Raw genomic sequence first — 17,839 nt, 5'->3', positions numbered from 1 at the left:
CTTGATTACAGTCTCGACTGGCTGGCTTGCATGTATAAAACTGTAACCTTTGATTTAGTTAGCTGAACATCATTTTATGTGTCAGCTTTGGCAGTGCATTCCCAAAGTGTCAACTAGTGGTCTGGTTGCTGGGTGGGTCTCCTTTCCCCATTCTGGTTCAATAGCACCAATTAGAACAATGGTTCTCAAAGTATGGTTCCTGGGCCAGCAGCATTAGCATCACCTGGGAACCTGTTAGAAAGGCAGATGCTGGGTTTGCCAAGAATCAGAAACCTAATGAATCAGAAACTCTGGGGCTAGAGTCCATCAGTCTGTGTTTTAATGAAACCTCAAAGTGATTCTGAGTACACTAAAGTTTGAGAACCACCATTAAAGTGTTACCTACTAGAAGTGTGTGTAAGTGTGAGCAGTGCTAAGAGGAATTTAACATCTATGCAACATTGAGCCAGTGATTTTTCAGGATTTAAAAAAGGCATTTTGTGTACTGTTTTTCATCCAGATCTCCGAGTCTGTTAAGACTGTCAATTAAATAAGATTCAAAGTTTAAATTATATAGTTGCAGTGTGGGATAGAAGGTTAGGGGTATTATTGTCCATAATTGATAAGCTGTATGCTTTTGTATTTAAGTTTTTATAATGGAATGCACGCCCAAACAATTTCCTTTTCAGAACAGGAAAAGCTAAGAATTAATCTTGCCCCTCTTCTCTACTTTTTCAAACAGTTTTCTAATTCCGGAGAAGAGTCTGGGCTCTTAGAAGCATTCTCCTCATCTTATTTTCCATAACTTTGTACTGGAAAATACAGTCTGGGGGAAAGCAGTTTATGTAGTAATCATCTGCGTCTAGTGCAGAATTTGGAGACCAAGGGCAGGCAGATCCTTCGTCATAAACAGGAGGATTAGCACGTAGATAATGTAGTTGGCAGAGGTCAAGCCTGGCATGGCTATGGCTATGGCTCTGGCTGCCCTGGATTGTTCACCCCCTAGCAAATGCTGCAAACTCCGTGCCCATTGCTAGGACTTTGGGCAAACACCTTTTTATTTTATATAAATGTTGCATACACAGTTAAGACAGTGTATCCACATGTTTCTAATTCGTTTACACTTCACTCATCAGCATGTGCTGGGTGAGCACCCTGCCACGTCTGAGTTTTATGAGCTGCATTTACGAGGCTGCTTTTCTTGAACAGGGATATCACATATTCTACCAAAAAAATGGAACTTGAGCCTGGGAAATGAGAGCTTCAGTGTTAAACTTGGAGTGAACTTGTGAAGTTTGAATGGATCTGAAACTAAGCACAGATGTTATTATCCATTCTCCAAGAATAGCCTCATGTGTTTATTCACAGAATGTCTCTCCTCTTTTCTTACCTGAAATTTTCTCTCTAATTAAGGGAAGGCGAAAGAATGTGCATTTGTGGGGAAAGCTTGAACCTCATTTCCTGCCATTTTGAGGAGTCTCCCTCTTGCTTACTAAGAGATAATGCAAGCCTTGGTAGTAGCAAAGCTGGCTGAAATCTAGAACCTTCAGCAACGTGTTGCTTTCTTGGAAAGCAACATTTTTGCTCTCCCACTTATGCTGAGTTCCTAAAAAGACAGCAAGGAGTTTTATAGTTTTGTGTTAATTTTGAATAGAGATGGAAGGGACCCACCACTGATAGAAACTGTACAGGATTCCATTTCTCAGAACCCAAATTGTTGGAGTTATTTTTTAAATTCTTTTTTAAATTAATTTTTATTGTTTAATCTAAGTTACCCATGCATGTATCTTACAGAGTCAAATAATTCTACAAACTTTGCCCCCTCCAGTATTTCTCCTCCCCAATAATTTTAGCTGTTCTTTTGATATTTACCTTCTTATCTCTGAATAATGCTTATATCATTACTTCTGGATTTCTCAGTTTCAGGTATTGTCTGTTGAAGGTGATGATGTCGCCCTCTTTCATCATCCTCTCCCTCCACCTCACCATACTTACACACTTCCCATCCCACACACTCTCAATGTAATTATGTTGTAATTTTGGTTAGATTAATAACCATTGCTTACAGTATGACTATGTGCATGCGCTTCACAGCTGAGCCATAATTGTGTACTAGGTCAGGTCTCCAGGATGCTAATCCTGAGGCAGAGATTTGTGCCCAGTGTTTATTAGGCAGTGATTCTGGAACTATGCCTGTGAGGGGTGTGAGATGCAGGAATGAACAGCTCTGAGCCGGGAATTACCCCAAACTGAGACGGGATGGGCCATTGTACAACCACATGAACCCGTCCTTGGACAGGGGCTATCCCCAGGAAGGAGGTTGGTGAGGCAGCTCCCTTAGGCTGGGGGCAAGTTCCAGAAAGACACAGCTGTGAGCTAACAGCAGGCAAAACTCCCCGCTGCTGGGGGAATCCTGACTTGGATTGGGATGGTAATGGTAGATAATCTGAGCACCCTAACACCCTGGTCCTGGGCACCTGGTGGGCTCCTTCAATCTGGAAACAGAAATTTTCTTGTTATTTATGTGATGATTTCTTGGGGATCTAGGAAGCTAACTGCTGCTGCTGCTTTTTTTTGTGTGTGTGTGGTACGCGGGCCTCTCATTGTTGTGGCCTCTCCCGTTGTGGAGCACAGGCTCCGGACGCGCAGGCTCAGCGGCCATGGCTCACGGGCCCAGCTGCTCCGCGGCATGTGGGATCTTCCCAGACCGGGGCACGAACCCGTGTCCCCTGCATCGGCAGGCAGACTCTCAACCACTGCGCCACCAGGGAAGCCCTGCTGCTTCTTTTTTAAAAAATAACAGCTTTATTGAGATAAAATTCACATACCATAAAAGCCACCAATTTAAATAGTACAATTTAGCAGCTTTTAGTATAGAGTCATGCAACCATCACCATTATATAATTTCAGAACATTTTCATCACCCCAGGAAGAAAGTCCATACCCATTAGTAGTCACTCCACATTCTCGCCTCCCTCCAGCCCCCGGCAACCACTAATCTACTTTCTACCTCTATATGTTTGCCTATTCTGAATATTTGATATAAATGTAATTATACAATATGTGACTTTTTGTGATTGGCTTTTTTCTCTTAGCATAGTGTTTTCAAGGTGCATCCATGCTGTAGCATATATCAGTGCTTCATTCCTTTCTTTTGTCACGTAATATTTCCTGTATGGATATACCACATTATGTTTATCCATTAATCACTTGGACACTTGGATTGTTTCTACTTTTTAGCTATTATGAATAATGCTGCTATGAATTTCCATATACAAGTTTTTGTGAAGATGTATGTTTTCATTTCTCATTGGTATATTCCTAGAAGTGGAATTGCTGGCTCGTATGGTAACTCTACATTTAACATTCTGAGGAACTGCCAAATGTATTCCAAGGAAGCTGTTTCATTTTACAATCCTATCAGCATTGTGAGAGGGTTCTGATCTCCCTACATCCTTGCCAGTGCTTCTTATTGTCTTTTTTTTTGGGGGGGGGGCCATCCTGTGTGTGAAGTGATATCTCATTGTGGTTTCAATTTGTATTTCCCTAATGACTAATGATATTGAGCATCTTTTCATGTGCTTATTAGCCATTTGTATATCTTCCTCAGAGAAATGTCTGTTTAAGTCCTTTGTCCATTTTTAATTGGAATCTCTTTTTATCTTTTAGTTATAAAAGTTCTTCATAGATTCTGGATACAAGTCCCTTATCTGGTATATGATGTGCAAAAGTTTTGTCTCATTCAATGGGTTGCCATTTCATTTTCTCAATAGACTTCTGTGATAAAGTCCAATTTATCTTGTTTTTTCTTTTGTCACTTGTCCCTTTGATGTCATATCATCTAAGAAACCATTGTTAATCCAAAATCATGAAGATTTGTGACTATGCTTCCTTCTAGAAATTTTATAGTTTTAGCTTTTACATTTAGGTTGATGATCCATTTTGAGTTAATTGTTATATATGGTGTGAGATAGGGGTCCAGCTTCATTCTTTTGCATGTAGATATGCAAAGTTGTCCCAACACCATTTGTTGCAAAGACTATTCTTTCCTCATTGAATTATCTTGGCACCCTTGTCAAAAATCAATTGACCATAAATATAAGGGCTTATTTCTGGACTCTCAGGTCTCTTCCATTGATCTATGATCTAGCCTGTGATAATATCACACTGTCTTCATTACTGTAGTTTTGTAGTAAGTTTCAAAATCAGGAAGTATGAGTCCTCCAACTTTGTTTTTCTTTTTCAAGGTTATTTTGGCTATTCTTGGTTCCTTGTATTTTCATATAAATTTTAGGATCAGCTTGTCAATTTCTGCAAAAAAGACAGCTGATATTTTGATTAGGATTGCACTGAATCTGTAGATCAATTTTGGGGAGTATTGCCATCTTAACAATATTGTCTTTCGATCCATGAACATGGAATTTCTTTCCATTTATTTAGATCTTCCTTAACTTCTTTCAACAGTGTTTTGTATTTTTCAATGTGTAAGTCTTACACTTCTTTTGTTAAATTTGTTCCTAAGTGTTTTCTTCTTTTTGATGCTATTGTAAATGCTATTTTTACAATAAAAAATAATGCTATTATTTTAAGGTTGTTTTATTGATAGTGTATAGAAATATAATTGATTTTTGCATATTGATCTTATATCCTGTAACTTTGATGAACTTGTTTATTGGTGCACTTAAAATTTTTTCTATACACAAGGTCATGTCATCTGTGAATACAGATAGATACTTCTTTCTTTTCAATCTGGATGCCTTTTCTTTTTCTTGTCTATTTTGCCCTGGCTAGAAGATTGTTTTGTTTTTTTGTTTGTTTTTTGTTTCTCTAAAATCAGTAGTAATGTCGCCTCTCTGTTCCTAATTTTAGTATTTTGAGTCTTCTCTCTTTTATTCTTGGTTAGTCTATCTAAAGTTTGTCAATTTTCTCCCTTTAAAAAAAGCCAACTTCAGTTTCATTGATTTTTCTCTGTTGTCTCTCCCTTCTGTGTTTAATTTATTTCCATTCTAGGTTCCTTCTTCCTGTTGGCTTTGAGTTTAGTTTGTTCTTCTTTTTTCAATACTTAAGGTGGGAGATTAAGTTATTGATTTGAGATCTTTTTTAACATAGGTGTTTATAGCTATAAATTTCCCTCTAAGCACAACTATAACTGCATCGCATAAGTTTTGGTATGATGTGTTTTAATTTTTATTAATCTCAAAGTTTTTTCTAATTTTCCCTGAGTTTTTTTTCTTAATCAGTTATTTAGAAGTATGTTGTTTAATTTCCACATATTTTTGAAATTCCTAAATTTCTTTCTGCTATTGATGCCTAATTTCATTCCATTGTGATCAGTAAGCATGGTTTGTATGATTTCACTCCTCTTAAATTTATTAAAGCTTGTTTTGTGATCTAACATTTGTTCCCTTCTGGAGAATGTTTCATGTGTACCTGAGAGGAATGTGTATTCTGCTCTTCTTGGGTGGAAGGTTCTATAGATATCTACTGGCTCTAGTTGTTCTAGCCATTATTGAAAGTGGAGTATCAACGTTTCAAACTATTATTGTTGAATTGTCTGTTTCTCCTTTCAATTCTGTCAGTTTTTGCCTCGTGTATTTTGGGGCTTCATTGTTTGTCTTCCTGATGGATTTTATCATTGTAAAATGCTCTTATTTTTCTTTGGTAAAAATGTTTGTCTGAAAGTCTGTTTGGTCTGATATTAGTATAAGCCACTCCAGCTTTTTCCAATGTTCTCATTGCTTTTATGAAGGAGCTGATTTTCAAAGGCTTTTAGCTAACCATTCTGGAAAGTAGAACCTCTGACTAATTCTTAAATATGCTTATAGATAATTTTTCTGTTTTTAGGCCTGCTTTCTCCCCTATTTCCAAAGTTGCCTTCTGGAGATGGTACAATACTAAGTAGCTTCATTGCTTCAATTCCTGCTTAAGATCCATTTGCTTGGGTCTGTCTGCTAAGTCATTTCCATGGATCCTTCTGCTTCCCACCTTCCAAAATTTTATAACTGTTAGCTCTTTTTCTATATTCTTTGCCCTTTATCACTTAAAAATGTCTTCACTCTTAGATCAATGGATTTTCCAATTAAAGAGTTCAATGAGTGATTTAAACATTTAACCTGTATTTGAGGGTAAACCCTTTAGCTGTTAGTCACTTTATTCAAAGCAACCTGAATTTTCTTGTATATTCTCCAGAATTTTAAAAAATGATCAGAGGGCTGTTTTACTATCAGGGATCCAGGCAATATCCTAAATTAAAAATAGTGCTTGTATTAACTTTTAAATTTAGGCATGGAATTTGAACATCTTTGATTCAATGTAAGAATAATCAGCTGCTTCCAGGTCTATTCACTACTTGATTTTTCATAGAGCAGTTGTTCCCAAACTTGACCATGCACTAGAATCATCCAGAGGGCCTGTCAAAATACAGGTTTCCAGGCTCCATCCCCAGGGTTTCTGATTTAGGAGTTGGAAGTGAGGCCCAAGAATTTGCATTTTCAGCAAGTTCCCAGGTGATGCTGATGCTTCTGGTCCTGGGACCACACTGAGAGTCACTACCTCTGTGGTGTGTGGAATGTAAAGGTATTCCTTGTGGGGTTGGGGAGGACTTTTAGGAAGCAGATGAGAGCAGAGAGGGAGAGCAGTAAGAGGGAGATAAGCACAGAGGAGAAGGATGTGCCCCCTTGCTCTTATCCTGTTGTTCTATCTTGTGCTCTCCTGTTTTGTCCCCTCTCTCTGCAAGGAGGAAACCATAACAAAATCTGCTTAGAGAAGAGGCTCTTGACATCAGAATTGTAATTCTATTCAAGGGGAGAAGAAAGGAGTGAAGTGACCATCCATGAAAAAACATTAAACTGTAGCCCTGCAGATGTATTTTTATGTGGCATTTTAAAGTGGTTGAGGAGTATGAGCAGGGTCTGGAGAAGTCAGGGCTAATGTAATTTTATGAGATGCTCTACATGCAATATTGCTAAGGCAGCAGGATTCTGGGCAATTTTGTCAGGTAGTCACTTGTCCTCAGGTTTCAGTTACCTTCTATGATCCCCCTTTTTCTTGTTGCAAGTCTGAGAAGGCAGGGACACTGCCTAAGCCACATAGGCAGAGGGTCAGACCTAGTAGCTGATTTGGGCCACAGGTGGGAGAAACCCAGACCTAAGGCCATTCCTCTGGGTTATTCTCATGTAGCCATTTGCTGTCATTGTCTCATGTTTAGCCATCTTTTTTTTGTTCTCAGAATGTTCTTCCATAGTATGATTGCAAATATTGAGGGTTAAAGCTGTGGCTGCCAAAGATAGTATTCCAAAGGAGAGAGGTAATTGGGAGGAAGCCCAGAGAAGTGAGAACTCAAAACACTTGCCCTCTGTGAGGCTGCCTTTCAGACACTTTCATTACAAAATACAATGCACCTGGATAGTTCCTGCTATTACTTCCCAAAGTAAGGAGCTGGGAGAGAGGAAACGGGGTCTGGATACATAGATGACATGAGAAAGCAGGTTGTAGGAGACTAGTTTTCCCTCTAACTTGTCACTTCCTTTCTTAGGCCTGGTGTGTGTGTGTGGAGTGTGTGTGTGTGTGTGTGTGTGTGTGTGTGTGTGTGTGTGTTTAATCCATAAAATGCCAGTTTGGTTTCAGACATTCCCAAAGGTGCTTCGTCTCTGGTAACCTTTGACTTTTCCAAGATCACCTCATATCTTTTGGGCAGCCAGCGTAGGAAATCAAGTCTCCTGACTTCTCCAGTAGAGCTCAGAGTACACAGAAGATTCAATCTTCCCTAAACCATGTGGTCCCAGAGGTTGCCTGTGATTTCCTGTTAGCGGTTTTCAATGGCTTTGGAGTAGAAGGAAGTTCGTTGCTATGACAGTCAGGCAGCCACACTGGGGAAAGTATGATGTATTGTGTTGTGTAGGAAAAAGTTAGTATTATCCAATGCAGTAATCAGATTTTCAGATAAAGGCATGACCCTGGAGCATGCTGTTTATGGCTGAACATAGCATTAGTCTTGTCTCCAAAAACAGTTAAACAAAATCAGTGTGTACTTGGCATGTCTTTCTCCCTTGGATATGGAAATATATCTCACCTGAACATTTTTCTCATTCTTATTTTGGAGGCAACTAGATTGCTCTGAAAATATTAGTTGTAGCAGTAATTAATGTAGCATTTATTGAGCACCAGGCTTTGGGCTGGTGAAGTACTTTTTGTGAATTAACAAAAATATAAAGAAACACCCCGAGGTAGGGGAATCTGTCTAGTGGGGAGAGAGGAGAGAAAGGCAAAAACAAAAACAAAACAAAAAAACCCCAAAGGCCAATATTCATTTATCTATCCCTCCTTTTATTCCTCAGGGATTTATTGAGCATTAGCTACGTGCCCAGCTCTCTACTGAGTGTTGGGGATATAAAAGTGAATAAGATAGACACATCTCTGTGGTCCCTCAAAGCCATGCTTCAAATGAAGTTTGTTTAACCTTATAGTAGAGGAGGCTGGGTCAGCCTGCGATGGATGGACGTATAGAGTAGATCAGGATCTGTGGAGGGCTTCCCAGAGGGGGTGACCTGGGAAGTAAAGCAAAGTAGAAACAGGTGCTAGCCAGAGGAGCAGTGAAACAATGGCTGGACAGAGGAAGTGCTTAGTTGGGGATAGAATGCAGATTTAAGGAGGAACAGGAGGAAATGAAACTATAAACGTAGGCAAGGTACAGCTCCTGAAAGATGTTTTATCCCTTGCTGAGGACTTTGGACTCCACACTAAGGTGATAGGGAAACCACTTAAATATCTGGTAATGGAGGAATTATTACAGGAAATTCAGCCATTTAAAAGAACATAAAATGATATAATTGTTTAGATTTTAAATAATAAAAAGTAGAACATAAACATTGTGTGCTCACTGTGATTGCTGATTTATACGATATAATTTTGACTATGTTAAAGCATGGGAGGATGTCTAAAAGTGGAGTCTATTATTTGCATTGTGAGATTCTTTAAGAATTCCTTTACAGTATTCACTCAGCATCGAATCTCTACTATGTGCCTGTAGATCAAGATACAACCCCTTCTCTCTACCATCAAGTAGAGAGAGATCTAATAACTTTCACGCATTTTAAAAGGTGTGTGACTATGAGATGTCCAGAATAGGCAAATCCATAGAGACAAAAAATAGATTTGGTGGTTGCCAAGGTCTTGAAGGGAGGAGAGAATTGGGAGTGACAGCTAACAGGTCCAGTGTTTCCTTTTTGGGGTGATAGAAATGTTCTGGAATTAGTTCACGGGGATGGTTGTACAACACTGTGAATATGCTAAAAACCACTGAAATGCACACTTTGGTTAAAATGGTTAATTTTATGTTATGTGAATTTTATCTCAATAAAAAATATAGGGGAAAAAAGATGCTTATTGATTTTGGGGTTGTGCTTTTCTTTTTCGGTAGCCAAGGGCAATCGGAAGTGTGAGCTGAACTGCCAGGCAATGGGCTACCGCTTCTATGTACGACAGGCTGAGAAGGTCATTGATGGTACCCCCTGTGACCAGAACGGCACGGCCATCTGCGTATCTGGGCAGTGCAAGGTAAGTGCCCCTGGACTGGCGTATCTGGAGTGGGTCTCGGGTGTTTGATCTGTGCCTGCTGACTGCACTGTTTGCCAGGCTGTGGCGTGCTTCCTCCCCACAACTTTTGGTCCCCTCCACTCCAAACCATAAGCTCTGGGAGAAGTGCGTAAGACAGGGCAGCTTGTTTTGCTCCGTGTTTTCGATCTTTGAGAGTTGCCAAGTCTCACTCTGGCATTTCAGTTATTAAGTGACTTATGCACGTTTATATCACATGCGTCGTAAGAAACTCAGCGATCTTTCCTTGTTGGATCCAAAGCTTCTTCCTTCCCTCTGCAGTGGAGGTTATGAAAAGGATACTGCTGGATCAGTCAAGAAGCAGTTGAAGTCATCAGGGTGGCATTTTAAGGGCATGGCGTATTTTATCTTGCCTCCCACCAGCTGGGGCCAGCTTCCAAATGAAAGTTGTCTGGTGCCTTTATAGCTGAAGTTGTACTTTCAACAGGAAGTTTTTAGCCTCCTTGTATTTCTGAAGTCTGTTCCAGGAACTCCCTGCCCTGCATTCTGCAAACATTCTGGTCTGTAGAGAATCCCTGTGGGATGCTACCCTTTGACAGAAAGCACCATGTGGTTAAAAATAGGTGCCCCAAAGGAGATGGCACCAATTCCACAGCCACATTAATTGGAGCCTGGATGTCGACCCTCCTTTCATCTATAAATGTAAGAGTGGAGGTCTGACTCTAGCAGGTAAATGACTCTTTGGAGCCCAGACTAAGATTCTATCTTAATTAACAGTTGCTGGCAGGACTGAGTTTCATCAAAGGAAGAGCTCTTTGGCTATCATGTCTGAAAGTTCCTGTTCTACTTTGAACGTAAATTGCCACTGTGTTTAGTATTAGAGCTATTTGAGTATAATTTATACGCACCCCGCCTTCCCCTTCCAGCCTTTTTCTTAATGAGGTTTTAAATAGGATACAAAATAATTTATCAAAGCAGTATGGATATTCTCGGATTGTGAATAAAGGAAGGAAAAAGTGGTCATTTGATATCTGATGCATGTGAGGTTGTCTTCGGATGAGCAAGAAACCCCCAGAGCATTGATGCAGTACAAAAGAGGTAGGGAGTATGATGGGAAGCACGCTGAAGGCTGGGACCTATCTAGCCTCCAATTTCTTCTTGTTTGGAAAAAACTGGGTTTCACGCATCCCCTCTATCCTTACTGTCCTCAGATAATACCCAAAGGAGTTCTGTTAGTGTTTTGTGGTTTCCGGCTCAACTAGTCCCTGCTTCTAAATGCTACTGAACCTGAAATAATGCACCTTATAGCAGCCTAGGTTTTTCTTTCAGATCCTGAATCAGCTGTTCTATTTCCTGAATACAGGTGCACACTGCTGGGAGATGGTGTAGTTTAGTGGTTAAAAACATGCCCTCTGAAGTCAGACTGCTTGGGTTCAAATCCTACCTCTTCCATGATTGACTGTGTGACCTTGTACAAGTTCCGTAAGCTCTCTGTGCCTGTACATCATTTACAACAGGAGGAGGATGGTACCTACTTCCTGCGTTGTAGTGAGGAGTCACGAGCCAATACACATAAGGTCCTCATAACAGGTCTGGCACTTAGTAAAGCATGCTGGCTTTTCTTAGTATTATGTTTGCTTATGCCCACATATGTCCTGTTGTGTATGAATTTTCTATGCGAAAGTATTTGCTTTTTTTTTTTCAGATTGTAGATTTGTGAGATTCACATTATCTTTTGAGGCAGTGTTCTTACACTGTAGTGTGAATCACAGGTGGATGGCAGATTCTACATTGGTAGGTCTAGGGAAGGGCCTGAGTAGTCTATTTTTTAAACTTTAATACTGTATCTTATTTGACCTAGTAGATCCAAATTATTATCATTTCAACATGTAATCAATATAAAACTTATTAGTGACACATTTTTACATTCTTTTTCATATTAATTCTTCAAAATCTGGTGTGTATTTTATTCACTTCTTTCAGTGCAACTCAGACTAGCCACGTTTCAAATGCTCAGTAGGCACATGGGAAAAGGTGCTACATCTCACATGTAATCAGGGAAACTCACCATATTGCCCAAAATGTAAAGGTCTGACAATGACAAGTATTGGCAAGGATATGGAGGACTCTTTTTTTTTTAACTTTTTATTTTATTTTGGAGTAGAGTTGAGTAGTCTGTTTTTCCATCAGGCTCCCTTGTGATGCTTATACTGCTGGTCCATAGATCATACTTTGAATAGCAAAATCTTAAGAGACACAGTGATTAAAATATAGTTCACAAAGAACCAGAAGTGTAAATATACAGTAGTGAGATGTGTTGGAAGGAAGAGGAAATGTGGTCTCTTTCCACTGGGGGAGCTTGTTTTCTTAGTGTTGCATTAAGTGCCTCTAAGCTGATGATATGAAAGGAAAACAAACACTTATAAGGACATGGGTATGGATTCTTACTAATTGATGAAAACCAGTGGTGTAGACAACACAGTTTGAAGATGATAATTGCTGAAAGACTGAGACAGACATTCCCCAGGATGTGAGTAGATGAATAGGAATTTGATGTTACAAGGACAACTTTGATATTACTTCGTAGTTGTTCTCTGTGCTGTTTGCCTGAAATTCACTCACTGATGTTGTTGGAACCACTGACTGTCACCTCCTCTTTAGAACTTCAGTTTAAATAATCAGAATTACATTTGCTTCCCAGGCTGAAGTTCTGTTTAGTTTGCAACTTTCAAAGGGTAAAGTGCCCTTTTCTGAATATTTGATCGGAAGCCCAGAATGCAAGTTGCTATCTCTGCCTCGCTGACCTGTGGCTGAGAGAGCTGTCACTCTCTGACAGGAGCGTCTACATCTGAAATAGCTCCAGAAAAACTCTGCTGGACACAGAGAGTTGAAAGCAAACCCGGGCCTGCCACAAAAGTTAATGAAAAGTGACAAGCATTAAATAAGAATACGAGCTAAACCTACGCAAGAGTAGCTGAGGGAGAAGGGCGTCCTCCTGACACCAAGCCACTTCCAAGGCACCCCAGGCCCACCCAGAGCAAGCTGGAATGCTCTGTTCCAGCTCCTGGCAGAGCGCTCCCTGGCCAGCCTGTGTTTACCCTGTTGCTGGAGCTCCACTGGGGTTTTAGATCCAAGAGTTGGAAGAGAGGCTGTAAGAATGCAGAAACCCTTGAGCTCGGGGCTGGAGAACATGGGAATTCCTCGCCAGTCCCTCAGAACTGGGTAACACTTCCTTTCTTTTTTTTTTTTTTTTTTTTGGTACGCGGGCCTCTCACTGTTGTGGCCTCTCCCGTCGCGGAGCACAGGCTCCGGACACGCAGGCCCAGTGGCCATGGCTCACGGGCCCAGCCGCTCCGTGGCATGTGGGATCTTCCCGGACCGGGGCACGAACCCGTGTCCCCTGCATCGGCAGGCGGACTCCCAACCACTGCGCCACCAAGGAAGCCCCAACACTTCCTTTTTTGACAGGGAATGAAGGATCCTAAATGTTGGCCTCAGACTAAGGACTGCATATCGATAGCCAGGCTTTGAAGGGAAAGAACTCTAGCCCTGACTTGTCCTAAATCAAGAGGGTATATCTGAAGCCCACAGAGATTCGGCCGTCCTCACCTTAAACTCATCCCTCTAGACGTCAGATAGGAACATCTGGCCCGTCTTCAGAGAAGTCTCTGCCCTACCCAGTCATGATTGTCATTGATGGGAATGGAATAGTATTTATGTCTAATGAACAGAGAGCACAGTAACAATTTCTATCATTAAGCATCACATTAAGTGTGCTATGAGGTTTTTTTTCCTTGATCTCAGTTTCGAGCTCTGCAAAATTCTGGATTTTCATAGTTTGATAATGTACATATTATTTTTGCTGACAACTTAATGCAAATAGATGGAACTTTGCCTTCAAAGGTATAGCAGCCATTTGAAAGAACAGGGTCCCTTGGATAAAAACTAAAAAAAAAAAAAAAAAAGCACAAAAAACAAACTTAGCTCCCTGGAGACCAGCCTTTCAGAAACCTCAGGCTTTCAAACTTGAATGATCCTGAAAGAGTCAGACTCACTCCAAGACCTACCCTCCCTCCCACCAGAAAAAAAGCCCTGATGGTGGAGAAACAGTCCTTGAATAAGTGCCTTGAAATAATAGGCTGATGCAAAACCTCCATGCAGGAAGGTGTTGAAGCTAATGCACACAGCAAGGCGTTGCTTCTGAGCGTTTACCCTGTGCCAGACACTGTGATGTGTGCTGTTCATACAGAAGGATGCCTTAAGCCATTTATCTTCACGATAACTCAGTCAATATGCATTATTAGTCTCCATTTTACAGAGAACTGTTACGAAGACAAAATGAGTTGGATAATATTGGCTTTTTAGGGTGAATTGTTAATCAGAACAGAAAGAGTCATTTAAATGTGATAGGCGGAAACTCTCGTGCTTTAGGTGTCTCCCCTATTCTGATTTTATTTTCCTCACTGTGGCTTTCCAAAACAAACTGTCTTTCTAAAACACACATTAGGATATGCCTCTCTTTTGCTTAAACTCCACCTGTGGCTCCCCATTGCCTGTGGAATAAAGTCCAGGCCCTTCATCGTCTGTCTCCTGCCAGGCCTCCTGGGGCCCTGGTGCTGGCTGGGCTGGGATGTGCTGCTCCCTGAGCCAGGGGGCCTGCAGGGTTGTGCCTCCACAAGAATGAACACACTGTCTGGCAGCCTGGAGAGCCGTTCCACGTCCACTCTTGGGCCACCCAGTGGACTCGGCTCAAAAGCCACTGGCTGACCCCATTGAGCCCTGTTTCTGTTCTTCTGTTCCCACTTCTTGTGATTATTTGTTCCCATCACCACTGCCTACCACCCATCCAGGCCAGGAGCAATTCCAGGCACTTTGCTTTTGAATAGGTACTTAAAATAAATGTGTAAATGAATTGAGGTACTTGGTGACTCAGTCTGTTGGATTTCAGCAAATGAAATTAGTCTTGAATCCAACACAGAGCTTTCTCTTTTGGCTGGGACGGGTAGTTGAGGGCTGATAACACAAGGACATGAAGCCCCCTTGGCTAAATCCCCAGAACCCAAGGCTTTGAAGGTCAGGGAGAATTCCTGGCACCTCCCCAGGCTCCTGTCTTGTTTTTAATTTTATTCACACTGAATTTCTTGAGTCCGGACCGAGCTAATGACAGGAAGAAGCTAAGCAAGGGTGAGAGCGCAGTCTCCCATGGTGCCTTCTGTTGAGGGAAAAGACCCTCTTCTGCCACCCACCTGCCCTCTTCATCCCTGGTCAGCCAGCACCTTCCATGCGGGGCCCACCATCCACACCCCTCCCCGCTCGACGGGGGCTTTCATACCTCCTCTCCCAGCTGGGTCACCGCTCAGCTTCCACCAGGACACATCAGCAGACATTTTCGTATCTATTCAGTAAATTAAAGCAAGGTAACTCTTTCCACATGTTCAGAGATAAGCTCTGGACCAGCACGTTGCCGTGACTGGGAAGGGTGACCTGATGGGCATGTGCATCTATGTGCGCCTGTGAGTTCAGGCGCCAGATTTCCTCCATCCTCTATAAACTGCTCTTGTGCTCTCCTGAACCAAACAGCCCTGTTCATTTCTCTGCCCATTTGCCCTAAGTTGCTTTTTTTTTTCTCTTTTGGTTACTGGCTTTATTGTGTGGGCTTTGCTCAGAGTTCTGTTGTTACTTGAATGAAACCAAGAGAATCATTGCTTTGAGTAAAGTGTTCTTGTCTGTGCCAGACTTGTGCATGAGTCAAGCCTTGAAATAGGGTGGAGAGCTTTTACTTGGCTTGAATTCTGAGCTTATGTGACACTTGGTGGGCTCCCTGTTCCATCCCCACCCCAAACAAACCGTGTTCTAAAAGTACTTTCTGCTTGTATTAAAATGCTTATCATGTTATGTTACAGTTATTTTGACATGTGTCTGAGCTCCTAAAGCAGAGGGAGTGTTATACATATTTGGATCCTCAGTGCTTAAGGTATTAAGATTATTCAGTAAATTGAATCAGTTTTAAAAATGTGTAAATTAACGAACCGAAGAACAAGTTAGAAATTGGCTTTCCTAACCCCCTTTCCTAAAAATGATCAAGAATAGGATTAACTAAGCATTAAAATTTTAGAGCCCAAGCCCTGCCTGATCGTTCTCAGGGCCTCTTGAAATCTTAAACAGAAACCTAAAGTGAACTTGATGAAATTTGCCTGATTCTATGTACTTCTTTTCCATGATCTATGCTTTTTCTCATTTTCAAACATTGGGACCACTACCTAACAAAACTCAGTTTGGATTTCTTAATAGGTACTTATGAATTATTAACTAATCATTAATCAATAACCCAAGCAATACACATAATTAACTCAACAAATAGTCTTAACTGCTCCCAGCCATACACTGGGCTAGGCATTGGAGATAAAAAATGGGAAAGATTAACAAGGTTCCTACCCACACTGAGCTTAGTTTAATGGAGAAAGTAATAAAGAGAAAAAGTCGGTTAACAAACAAAAGAATGACAAATTTTGATGAGCACTTTGAAGTTAATAGGGAACTGAAATAGTGAACAGTGGTGAGAGCACATGTTAGATGGGGTGTCAGGGGAAGGTCTCCGAGGTGAGCAGGGGTCGGGAGAACAAGTGGAGGCTGCACTACCGGCCATGCAGGTCCAGGGACTGGAGAAAATGTGTGCCAGGTCTCCAGGCAGGACCCAGTACATATGCGGTGCTCAGGAGCTGATAGGTACCAAGGTGATCATTTTGCGTTTTCTTCTGCTCTCTGCCCTTGGGTGAGTCTGGTCTCCCCCTGATGGTGCCATTCTTCTTTCCTCCAAGATACTCACACATCTTCCTGGGTGCATGCTGGCTTTAGCAGTAGAAAGCCCTCCATTGGGTCATTCTCTAAGCCGAGAAAGATTGCCCTGGAAACTGGATGATATAATGGGTCGAGAGCAGGTTTGGAGGTCAGCCAGGATCTCTAATATCAAAACAGATGAGAGAGGGTTTGCTTAGGTAAGATTGGGGTAGGATGTCCGGAACCTCCAACCTGCCCTTCCTGGTGGTCTGTCCTATACCACAGTGTCAGAAGAGAGAGAATTTTAGGGTTCCTTTCCCCTGGTCTTCTGAAGGAAGGGGCAGCCTTCCGCCAAAGGGGACTTAAAGAGCTGTTCTATCCAAATTGGCAGGAGTGCTGACAGGCACTTGTAACTGAGAAATGAGAGGAAGCTTCAGCAAAGTCCCCTGGGCCAGACAAATAGTCCACCTTTGCCCCAGACCACCTCTATTCCTGCCCTGAACCAAACACAGGCTAGGAGCACTGGCCTGAGTATGACCTGTTATGATACAGACGCTACAGAGTTATACAACGCTCATTGTATATAAGCTCATCTGCAGATACTTTTCCACAAGGCATGTAATAAAAATTTTAGGGATGCAGAAAACTGTATTGCATATGGAAACCCCAAGGCAGTGTCTGTTCAGACTAACAAAGCCAAGGAGGGCAGTCCCCCCGCCCCTTTCCCTTTGGCCCCTGTGCACATTCTTGCTGAGTCAGCTCATGTTCTTAACTGATGATATTGACAGAGGATCAGACTTCAAAAAAAACAAAAAACGGGGCTTCCCTGGTGGCGCAGTGGTTGAGAGTCCGCCTGCCGATGCAGGGGACACGGGTTCGTGCCCCGGTCCGGGAAGATCCCACACGCCATGGAGCGGCTGGGCCCGTGAGCCATGGTCGCTGAGCCTGCGCATCCAGAGCCTGTGCTCCGCAACGAGAGGCCACAACAGTGAGAGGCCCGCGTACCGCAAAAAAAAAAACACAAAAAAACAAAAAACCAAGTAGGCTGCTTAGCCTGACGATGAATTTGGTAGAGTCTGAAAGCCCACCACCCTGACACCAAGTTTGGGCATCTTTTTATAAGTCAGGTCAAACCAAGTAGTGAGTAGCACTGCTAGTGTGTTAGAAAAGCTTCAGAAAAGTATCCTGGGGTGTTGTGCATCCAGGTAGAAATAGATATTTGAGGGCAACAGTGCCAGAGGAAACACATTTTTTATTTTGTATTTGTAATAGATAATAATATATTACATGACTCCAGTATCAAAAAATGTGATCCCCTGTCTCCATCCACCCAGTTTCCCATTCCCCAACAGGAAGTAACCACTCTCTGATAGTTCCTTTTTTAAGGCAGATGCTTTCATGCACTTACCAGCCCATTCGTATTATATTATTTTCCCTTCTTCTTGGCAAATATGGTCTGGATCTTGCTTTTCTTTTTTCTTTTAAAAATTATTTATTTATTTGTTATTTTATTGAAGTATAGTTGATTTAC

General features: G+C 41.6%; 1 protein-coding gene across 1 annotated transcript in view; it reads left to right on the top strand.

Moving 5' to 3' along the window:
- The window catches only part of THSD4 (thrombospondin type 1 domain containing 4), a 571,330-nt gene that overhangs the window by 235,749 nt on the left and 317,742 nt on the right, over positions 1-17,839 (top strand). Inside the window, exon 6 of the mRNA XM_060097078.1 lies at positions 9,398-9,534. Within this exon, the coding sequence (XP_059953061.1) occupies positions 9,398-9,534 (137 nt within the window). The remainder of the gene's footprint in view (positions 1-9,397; positions 9,535-17,839) is intronic.

The sequence above is a fragment of the Mesoplodon densirostris genome, chromosome 4, assembly GCF_025265405.1.
Source record: "Mesoplodon densirostris isolate mMesDen1 chromosome 4, mMesDen1 primary haplotype, whole genome shotgun sequence".
Lineage (NCBI taxonomy): Eukaryota > Metazoa > Chordata > Mammalia > Artiodactyla > Ziphiidae > Mesoplodon > Mesoplodon densirostris.
The sequence above is the reverse complement of the archived record's forward strand: the minus strand, read 5'-3'. Positions and strand labels throughout refer to the sequence as shown.